The sequence below is a fragment of the Electrophorus electricus genome, chromosome 13, assembly GCF_013358815.1.
Source record: "Electrophorus electricus isolate fEleEle1 chromosome 13, fEleEle1.pri, whole genome shotgun sequence".
NCBI classification, from domain to species: Eukaryota; Metazoa; Chordata; class Actinopteri; order Gymnotiformes; family Gymnotidae; genus Electrophorus; species Electrophorus electricus.
The window spans coordinates 11533692-11544901 of NC_049547.1; the positions used below are offsets into that span (position 1 = coordinate 11533692).

At 37.7% G+C, this 11210-nt stretch overlaps 2 protein-coding genes across 2 annotated transcripts; both read left to right on the forward strand.

Annotated features, from left to right (window-relative positions):
• Positions 1–81: 81 nt before the first annotated feature.
• mcm8 (minichromosome maintenance 8 homologous recombination repair factor) lies at positions 82–7397 on the forward strand. The gene is made up of 19 exons (XM_035533120.1): positions 82–134; positions 496–694; positions 853–945; positions 1093–1175; positions 1266–1415; positions 1556–1659; positions 2074–2272; positions 2921–3006; positions 3227–3375; positions 4392–4590; positions 4708–4738; positions 4836–4976; positions 5101–5242; positions 5341–5536; positions 5652–5871; positions 6008–6217; positions 6352–6428; positions 6663–6852; positions 6928–7397. Exons 2-19 carry the CDS (start codon positions 523–525, stop codon positions 7018–7020), a joined length of 2535 nt encoding a protein of 844 aa, XP_035389013.1. The 5' UTR covers positions 82–134; positions 496–522; the 3' UTR covers positions 7021–7397.
• A 32-nt stretch (positions 7398–7429) lies between these two features.
• crls1 (cardiolipin synthase 1) lies at positions 7430–10629 on the forward strand. The gene is made up of 7 exons (XM_027002478.2): positions 7430–8351; positions 8434–8571; positions 8705–8834; positions 9411–9496; positions 9676–9744; positions 9960–10051; positions 10333–10629. The coding sequence occupies exons 1-7, from the start codon at positions 7725–7727 to the stop codon at positions 10421–10423; spliced, it is 1233 nt and encodes a 410-aa protein (XP_026858279.2). The 5' UTR covers positions 7430–7724; the 3' UTR covers positions 10424–10629.
• Positions 10630–11210: the final 581 nt, after the last annotated feature.

An 11210-nucleotide genomic window follows, 5' to 3' on the forward strand; every position in this document is an offset into this window, starting at 1 on the left:
CACGCCAACTATAAACCGGAGAGATGTGAACGTCGCAATGCAAGCACTTGACAGGAAATTACGTAAACGCCCCGCCAAACTTGAAGAACTGTACTTCGGAATGTAAACATAATTGTCCAGTCAGTATCCGAAAGGTAGAGGAATGATCATTTAAGCCTAGCTATAAATAACGCTTGTGCTTGTTTAATTGCAAAAAACCGATTAGCATTATATGAACCATCAATTGTCAAGCAGGCGACCGTAGGAAATTGCTTATTTTAATTCGTTAACTAGCTGGATAGCTTGCTGGCTAGCGGTCACCTAATGTAAAATGGCTAGCGCTAGCTAACGTTAGCTCGTTATGCAAGACCAGTGCAAAAATGACAGCTATCTATCTTACTAGCTAACCCAGGTAGCTAGATCGCTAGCTAGGTTATACTGATCGTTTTGAACACTAGCTAGCTATATATGAATAAATAGACCTTTTTGCTGTCATTTTCTATTTTTTTTCTTTAGTCGGAGAAGGGAAGCACAGGGTGGAATATGAACGGAGCAGGGAAAAGTTCGTGGAGGGGAGGTGGCAGTTCTGGTTCATGGAGGTCTGTCGCAAGGGGTAGTTGGAGAGGAGGCTGGAACGGAGGACGAAACCAAGGCTGGAGAGGTCGCCCTTGGGGAAGAGGAAGGGCCAGGAATTCAGACAACAGCACGCAGCACGGTGAAGTTTTAGAATTGGATAACTAATGTTTGTTGTTAATAATGGGCTTGGATTTAGTAGGTTTAGTAATTTGTGGACAGGACATAATTAGACAAACTAAAAACGTCATGTATTGTGAAATGTGTTATTATAGTTAATTACTTGTATTACCTGCACAGGTGTAGAGTTTGCTTCACCTGTTTCCAGTGTAACCCAAGTAACACTTGATATTGCATGTCCTTACAAAGGATGGAGGCTTTACTTTTCTGAAGGTTTGTATGTTATACTGTTACATTTAGTTGTTTAAAAATATTGTGCTTATTGCATGACTAATATTAGTTTAATTATTTTATGCATACAAAAAGGTCCCTATGCTTTTTTTGTACCATTTTAAGTGATTTATTTTTGTCTTTTTAAAGGTTTTGTTGAATCTTTGCCTTGTGTTGAGAAAATAAAGGTGTTTGAACGGTACTTCACATCACAAATTGATCTGTATGATAAGGTATACATCCAATATAATCTCCTCACATAAGTTCTCCTAACATACATAAATCATTTTTCATAGAAAAGCATTTTTCTTGTTCTCAAACAGGATGAAATTGAAAGGAAAGGTAGCATCTTGGTGGACTACAAAGACCTGCTTTTGAACAAACAGATTTCTGTAGCTGTACCTGACTTGGCTCGTGATCTTAGAGACATGCCAGAAAAGATGCTTGACTGCTTGGGCTTAGCCATTCATCAGGTGAGCCTTTGGACGTCATCACTTGAATCAACTGCATAAGTACATAAGTATGAAGTTTATGGAATTAAATGTAAAGCATGAGAATCTCTTCCAAAAGGTCTTAAAATAATCTCAGGCCTGTGTGCTTTACTTTATTACAGGTGTTGACAAAGGATCTGGAAAGACATGCTGATGAATTACAAGTCCAGGAGGGGCTACCTACAGGCAGTACTCCTATTATCAACATAACACACATAAGTGCTAGGTAGAACATGCATGCTTTTTCTTTTGACTTTTTTGCATTTGGCATATGCTCTGTAGTGTTAGGAGTCCTGCCCAAGGACTCTTACTTGGTCCCAGTCCTACACTACACCAACCACTAGACTTCTAAGCTATTTATGTTATGGACAAATAGAGCTTTGTAATTACAGCTGGGTGACCTTTTTTCCTCAAGAGGAAGTTTTGTCAGAGCTGTGTGAAACAAGACATTTTCAGGTTTTGTGAGAGTTCTATATGCCAAGGGTATGCTAAAATTAAGCACAGTACATATTGCAGAGACCAGTATTGTTATATAATGTCTGAATTTGTTTTTTATTTTTTCAAATGAGAGTTTATTATATTACCATATTAACAATGATTGTTATTTTTCATAAAATTTCATTTGTTTTTGTCCATTTAGGATTTATAATTACGAGCCAGTGACCCCATTGAAGATGCTCAGAGCCAATTTATATGGCAAATATGTAGCCGTTAGAGGGACTGTGGTGAGAGTAAGCAACATCAAACCTCTCTGCAGCAAGATGGCTTTCATCTGTAACAATTGTGGAGACACTCAAAGTCTGATTATGCCTGATGGGAAATACACTATACCCACTAAGGTAAAATAAGTTCATGTGTTGCCTCTCTCTACAGAGTTCTCACTGGCTTAAAATGCATGAAGCCAAAGACTGAAGGCTGTCATTTTGATGCTTGAACTTGGTCCTAATATATCAATTTGAACTGTACAATGATTTAAACCTATTGTGATATCAACACAAGCATTCTGCCGTATTGTATGTAAATGATTGTGTCCCAAATATAAGACACTTTTTATTTATGGCCCAAAAAGGAAAAAAGCAATACTGTAATGGCAAGCTTTCTTAAAGCACTAGAAAGAAAGCACTAAAGCATTTACATGCAGTTCAAATCAACTAACTTGGCCACAAAATCATTGACATGTGAATGATTGAAATATAATTGCTTGGAAAGGAAAAGTCCTTTGTCATCATTTCACTCTTTACCCAGTTCTGCTGTAGGGGTGAGCAGGAGTCTGAGGAGTTCTTCCTCTGCTTTGGACATTGTTGCATTTGTTTCTCTGCTCCTTTATTAATATGCACATAAGATGAATAGAGCTAATTCTAAATTATTATACATTACATTTGAATAGCTTGCTCTCCAGTCTGCTGCAAACATTTAATAAACATCATTTGCTGCTGTAGCTCCTATCTTTAGAGAGGGTAATTTTGATTTTTTTTTATGTTGAGCAGTGTCTGCAAAGAGAATGCCGTGGTCGATCTTTCACCCCTGACAGAAGTTCACCATTAACTCTCACTGTTGACTGGCAGACTATAAAGTAAGATATTGATGTTTTTATAAATAACACACCTGTTCCTGTTTTTAATGATGCAGGAAAAAGTGCCTTCTTTTGGTCACTGTTCTCCTTTATGTACCTATTTTTGGGTTGCAGAGTGGTATATAGGATGCTATGTCTAGGATCGTTCTGTAATATGTTATTAATCGCAGAAATCTTCTAATGTTTTTTTGATACAGTATCGTCTATATGCACTTCTCAGGGTTCAGGAGCTAATAGCAGATGATCATCGTGAATCAGGACGTATACCCCGTACTATCGAGTGTGAGCTGACCCAGGACCTGGTGGACAGCTGTGTCCCGGGAGACATGGTCACCATAACAGGAGTCATCAAAGTATCCAATGAGGAAGGTGCCTTAGTGCTTTTGTTTGCAAATTTAGAAATGCTGAACAATACCAGGGTTCGGCATTAACTTTTTTCTAACTTGCCCAGTCAGGCAAGAGAGTAGAAAGTTCATTGTCCTGAACCAAATTTCTATTGTCCTGAGCAAATCTTTGTATTTTAAAGTGTTATTCACATATAAATTAGGCACGCATAAGATATATATTTAGTTTAGATTATTTATTCTTAAAATAAGGGTACAATCTCAATACACTTTCACTTAACCTATTTTCTTTTTTGTTGTAAATAAGCAAAGGTTTCATTGCAAACATATCTCACTTTTAACTCTGTGATATACAGTTGTGACTACCTTGGTCATTTTGGAATTGGCTTCATTGATCTTCTGACTTATGCACATGTCCAGTTACTGCTATACACATTGTATCAAAGAGATTTAAAAAATGTGTAGTTCTGACAAAAAAGTGCCACTTTATCTGACTTGTTAGTATATTCCCTAAAACCTTTGCAGAACAATTCATGGACAGAGGAGCCAAAATATCATGGCTTTACATTACATTAGTTACATTGTTAGCATATTACACACCCCATCCCAACATGAACTGGCCCAACCAGGCAAGTGATTTTTCATACTGTGCTCCTGACATCAAGTTTTACTTGCCCCGGGCATTCAGGCAGTCATTGTTGAACCCTGAATTCACCAGTACAATTGTGTTGTGAGTATTTAAAGCATTACTGAACACTCAATTTCACTGGTACATGGTTAACTCAGACTCTGTTAAAATATTTTTAATGGCATAATAATATATCTAAATCTACTCTCAGTTGTAGTCATTAGTCATTGTCAGACATTTTATTTGGTGTTTTCCTATTGTTTTTTTTATTTATTAATGAGCTATTTTCAGCTTGTCACTAATACACTTGCTAAACAAATGTTTTTTGTTGGTGTTGCATTGTATGTTCTTAGGTAAATAATTTATATGACATTTTTGACTGAAATAAACTGTTTATTTGCCACGTCTCATAGGGAGTAGAAGAAATAAGAAGGACAAATGTATGTTCCTGCTGTACATTGAGGCGAACTCTGTCAGTAACTCAAAAGGGCAAAAAAGCAAGTCTGCCTCTGAACCAGAAGGTCAAGGGGCATCTGTGGAGTTTTCCCTCAAAGAGCTCTATGCTATTCAGGAGATCCAAGCCCAAGAAGACCTTTTCAAGTTAATTGTCAAGTAAGGAACAATTACATTTCCACTATCACTGTAGCCATATTGGGCAAAACTGCAGTATCAAAAATAGGCCCCTGTTTAAAGTGATATCCATACAAACTGTTTAAACATTCTTTGCAGTTCTCTTTGTCCTGCCATCTATGGGCACTTGGTAAGTGTTCCTGTAGTTACTAAATGTTCATATAGTTACTCATAGAAGTAGAAGCCTCTCTGTGCTCATTCAATACTATTTTGCATTGTACTTTTAGCTTGTTAAGGCAGGATTAGCTCTTACTTTATTTGGAGGCTGTCAGAAGTATGTGGATGATAAGAACCGAATCCCCATAAGAGGAGACCCACATGTGCTTGTTGTGGGAGATCCTGGACTTGGCAAAAGTCAAATGTTACAGGTATACATTTCCTATGCCTCTATGGCTCTATGGCATCTATATATTTTAAAACTAGGGTGTGTCTAAGGAGTCACTATTTTATTTGGATGGTATAGTAATGTTTTCTCCTTGCATGTGTCTATAGGCAGTATGTAATGTTGCCCCACGTGGAATCTATGTATGCGGGAACACCACCACCACCTCAGGACTGACTGTGTCTCTGTCCAGAGACAGTGGCTCTGGAGACTACGTGCTGGAGGCTGGAGCTTTGGTGTTAGGAGATCAAGGTCTCTCTGTTTACAACAAACATCTAGGATACAGTTGCATAACAGCCTGCAATGCAGCGTTCATCTCCTGTGAGATTTTGTGCTTTGTCTCTGTCTAGGCATTTGTTGTATTGATGAGTTTGATAAGATGGGGAGTCAGCACCAGGCCTTGCTAGAGGCTATGGAGCAGCAGAGCATCAGCTTGGCCAAGGCTGGCATTGTGTGTACTCTTCCAGCACGCACTTCCATCATCGCAGCGGCCAACCCAGTGGGAGGCCATTACAATAAGGCAAAGACTGTGTCTGAGAACCTTAAGTAAGCACTTGGATATATTTGTGTTACCCATGATCAATAAATTATACACCTTATTGCTATAGGCTGAAATTATCACTTGAAAGTGCACACTGAAGGTTTCCCTCTTCCTTTGCAGAATGGGAAGTGCTCTGTTATCCAGATTTGATCTGGTCTTCATCCTTCTGGATACTCCCAACGAGGATCATGACCACATGCTATCTGAGCACGTCATGGCTATACGTGCAGGGAAAAAAGGTATGGTTAGCAGTGCTACAGTCACCAGGAACTGCACACAGGAGTCCAACATATCCATTCTGGAGATTCCATCAGACAAGCCTCTTGCAGATAGACTGAAGGTAATAATATAGTAACTAACTACTTGTTTTGCATGTGTAGGTATCTGCAAATTATGACTCAGGTGTTCTGTAAATAATGGTTTAAAAAATCCAAAATGCTGTTAATGTAATTCATCTTGTGTCTGTTTAATCTTAGCTGTATCCTGGGGAGAATTTTGACCCAATTCCCCACCAGCTCCTACGTAAGTATGTGGGCTATGCCCGACACTATGTGCAGCCTAGTCTCTCCCCTGAAGCTGCGAAGGTCCTGCAGGACTTCTACTTGGAGCTGCGCAAACAGAACCAGTCAGCTGGCAGCACACCCATCACCACCCGGCAGCTGGAGTCCCTCATCCGCCTCACTGAGGTAACAACCTGTCATCCAGACCATTTCTGAAAGTCATGGTCCATGCGCCCATTCATAGTGTCTGGCTGATCCTTGTGGGTAGTTTCAGAACACTTCCGTCCATTGTTCTGCTCATGTGCCTTTTCACTTTCAAGGCAAGGGCACGTCTAGAGCTTCGAGAGAAAGCTACGCAAAGTGATGCAGAGGATGTGGTGGAGATTATGAAACATAGGTAACAGCCAGTCTCCACCATAAAGCAAGAGTACAATATAATCATACTTCTTTTTTATTACAATAACCATAAAATTTGTATATGGAATTAGATTTTTTTTGAGGCCTACACCAAAGTTTTTGTACCCCTTGATGTCTGGTCCAAACGATATTTGTACCCCTTGATGTATGGTCATACAATAGTTCTGTTGTGTTAAATGTGGGGTTTTTTCCAGTTTTGTGGTGTTTTGGCTAGTTTGACAGATACCTACTCTGATGAGTTTGGCCGGCTGGACTTTGACCGATCTCAGCTTGGGTCAGGGATGAGCAACAGATCAAAAGTCAAGAAGCTTGTTGCTGCGTTGAACCAAATCGCTGAGCGCACCCACAAAACCTTGTTTGAGTCTCAGGAGCTGCGACAACTGGCCAAAGAACTCCAGATTCAGGTGAAAAAACTTTCACTTTGCGCAGTGTCCAGTTCTTAACAAGTGGCTTTATTTTTTTTTCACAATGCCTTTTAGGTTGTTGATTTTGAAGGCTTTATCAGCGCACTCAATGAACAAGGCTACCTGCTAAAGAAAGGACAGAGAACATATCAACTCCAAACCATTTGAATTGAACTTTCAGTACTTTGAATATCATTTTATATATTCCTGATTTATCTGTAACTTGTGATTTTAATGAAATTGATTTTCTGTAATGTGCTTATTTAATTGAAAATATGCTAATTAAATTATTTATTGTATACATGTATGCATATCCAGAAGGCCAAAATTATATACATTTGTTGGTTAAAAAATATTCTTTATAATAATTGACATTTACTTTCTTTAGTATGCAATAAAGAAGAAAATGCCCAAGTTATTTGGACGTGTCTCAGCCAATAAATTCATAAAGTATACAGAAAAGGGTACTTTGTATCTTTAAATTGGTCATCACAATGCCGAGATACCGAAAGTCTGCAATAAAAGTGCGCATGCGCAAACTTTTATTTTTCATTTCAAACGAGTTGTCTTACTACAATTCCATAAAAATATTAAGCCGTAGTGTCAAAGTATTACATGTCCTGTCAAAAGCTTATATTCTTTAAAATGTTTTTACAAGAACTACATTATAAATCAAGACACTTAAATCTCTTCGTCCGCGTTACTTACGACTGTCGTAAAATTAGTTCCTGGAATACGGCAAAATGAAACACATTGGATTTGGACAGTAATTGCCCCATGCGAAATGTGTTGGATTTTACAAATCGGAGATCGACGAGCGTGTTCTTGCACAATGACAGATGGAGCAAAATAAGATTTCGACGTCATGATTTATGAGAAGTTGGCTTAATTCGGTATTAGGCATGTTCTTAAGAGTTTGCAAAAATAACTTGGTAAGTTGTGCGAAAGGGCACGTACCACGGGTTAGTTTCATTACAGCAACAAGATCCCAACATGTCTGGGGTTGTAAAGGATCGTCTTTACTGTCGTGCTGTAAAATACAATCGACGCATGCTACAACGGAGACAAAATCGCTCCGAAGATTGAAAACTAAGTTTTGTTGTCCTGGATATCGGCCCAGATGTATGCAAATCCTCAACGACCTCACTTCAACTCTTGTAACAGGACATGATGCATTTGTTAGGGACAATTACGAGAGAGTTGTAGAGCCAGATCTTCCAGCAAGTCTAGGATATTTTAAAACAGCTGTGACAAGGAAATACTTTGAAATGCATAAACCAAAGCTCCATAGCTGCATTTACAGTTTTGAGATACAAGCCTTGGCCCGTATTTTAAGTGACGGGATTAATGCAGGAACATTCTCCGGATCAAAAGGATACTGTACAACACCCAGAAAGCCAGAGGGACACAAATATTTGAATAAAGATGCAAGGGACACTGAAACGGCCCAACGTGCCTCTCCTTTTCCTCTATCAAACGGGGGACAATTTAAAGAGCTGGTAAGCTTTTCTTTTATCTTCGTTCTGTTAGCTATATTCCATTATTGCGATGCATTCATGCAGGTTGTCTTGTTTCTTATAGTATGAAAATCCATGGACGATTCCCAATATCCTCTGCTTGGCTAGGATTTTGCTGTCCCCTGTTCTGGGTTACTTGATCATGGAGGACTACTTCCATGCATCTCTTGGACTCTTTGTTTTGGCAGGAGCAACTGACTTAGTGAGTTGAAGTGGCTTTGATGTCACACGTGTACTGTGTGAACAAATGTAATGGTTTGTGATTGGAAATTTTAAGTTAAATTATTGGTTTTGTTTGATACTGCTCCTGATATGAAAGTCTTTCCACAATACAGCTGGATGGCTACATTGCTCGAAACTGGCCTAATCAGAAGTCCGTTTTGGGAAGTGCTCTGGATCCACTGGCTGATAAGATCCTTATTAGTGTGTTGTACATCAGTCTGACATATGCACAGCTCATCCCAGGTTAGAAGGAAATTATACTTTTGTCCTTCAAACTGAGACATATCATAAAGTGTCCTTAAAAGTCATTGACTAACCTTTAGCTCACAGAGAACACTAGACAAAATAATGGCAATATTAAATGATGTAGGATTCTGTTCTAGTAGGAACCTGCATTCTAATATACAACTCTTTGGGCCATTCAAGAAACACAAACCTAAAGAAACAGTTGGCAGGTGGTGTGGTTTGAAAATTACCTTTGATTTTTCTTTAACTATAACCTCTTTTGGTGAATTAATGGAGTAAATTTCATGTATAACAGTTAATAACATTCATTTTACAGAATAAACAAATCCACAAAGGAATTGATTAATTGATTTTACCTTTGTAATGGTCAAAAAATGGTAGTAGTGTTTTTAAAATAACCTCCTACAATCTGGACTTCATTTCTAGATAAGAAACTCTAGTCTCGCTTAAAATGGACCTTTTAGTAGCTCGTGTTGAAGTCTGACCAGAAACATGACAAACTAACATATACGAAGTAACATTATTTGCTCTAAACACTGCATTTTCTCTCTGTCTTTTGGTTGTTTTTTAAAGTTCCACTCACTGCACTAGTGTTATCCAGGGATGTGGCCTTAATTGCTGCAGTTTTTTATGTCCGGTACAAAACAGTTCCTCCTCCAGTAAGTATGATTTATTATATTAAGTGTAATAATACAATACATAATAGTTGTTTTTATATATATTTGCATGAACAATTGATGCTGCATGCTGTTAATTATTTGAAGTACAACATTCTCAGCATTTTAATGCAATACTTTAAGATCTTGCTTGGCCATTGACCTAGTTTTTGTCTCATCAGGTAACTCTGAGCAAGTTTTTCAACCCCTGCTACACTACTGCCCAGCTTAAGCCTACACTTATAAGCAAGGTATAATATTTAATTGGTTTTCAGAAAAGGTTTTTATGTGTTTTTTTTGTGTGTGCCTCTTTTATTTGCCACATATGTCTTTTGTTTCCCTGGTAGTAATTGAGGTTGCTCATTTGGAGCCATGACTTTCTATTGTCTACACTGGTGACTCTTATTTATTAATACTGAGATCCCTGGTGTAACAGATGAGTGTATAAATCTCTCCTTTTTTATAGTTCAACACTGCTATGCAGCTCTTTCTGGTGGCTGCATCACTTGCTTCCCCAATTTTCCACTACACTGACAGTGTTCTTTTGCATTTGCTGTGGTACGTAGGCTGTAATCCCATTGCATATGTACTGAGTTTCTTAACATATGATAGATTATTACATTGGAAAGACTGAATCCTTAGAGCTTATATGTCAAATCTTTTTTGCTCTTCCACCCATCATGTTAATATTAATGAATACATTTATTTTTATTATATTTGTATTTGCGTGTGTGTGTGTGTGTGTGTGTGTGTGTGTGTGTGTGTGTGTGTGTGTGTGAGAGAGAGAGAAAGAGAGAGAGGGAGAATCAGTGAATCAAACTGTCAATTTTTATTCTCAGGTATGTCACTGCACTTACAACTGCAGCATCTGGTTACAGCTACTATCATTATGGCAGGAAAACTGTTGAAGTCTTGAACAACACAAAGTAATTGTATTGCCAGTGATGTAACCAGACCTTGATTCATGGTGAATATGGCTAGATATTGTTTGATTAACAAGTTTGTGTACATACTGGAGACATATGATGTATTGTTTTCCTTGTAACTGTAATTTTAATACTTCAAATTATTTTGATATTTTGTTGTACAACAACTGTCTAAAATAGTTTTCTGTATAAAAATTGACCTCAAACCCACACCATGTGTATTATTCATTGTGCAATCACCACTTTCTGATTTACAGTAGCTTGAATTGAAATTGACAGTTGAGCCAGAGGTATGTGTTCTTAATTAAGAATCTCTGAAGTAAATACATGTTTGATGTTTATAAAAAGGATCAGTAATAATCATTATATAAAAAAGTCCAACTGTAAATGAATGTTTGTAATCCTTACTAAACTGTATAATAATTTTTGTTTGCTGGAATTACATGATGAAATGGCAAGATGGATTATTATATATACACAAGTTCTTGTGATCCACAAATTTTGTTACAAATGAAGTCAGAGTAGTTAAAGGCTAGTGAAAAATGTAACAAACCTTTACCTAATAGCTATAGAAGTAAACTGTAAATACAGACGTAAACAGCATGGCCTTGTAGGTAAAAAGACCAATAACTTGGACATTCTTACCAGCAAAATTTCTTCACTGAAAGCAATACCAAAAAAAGCAGTGTAGGTTTTACAGAAGATGGACGACCTGAACAGTTTATGGAGTCTAAATGTGGTTTCAAGATTAACTTAGTTGTAATTTTTGCAATTATTGCCTTCTCACCTAG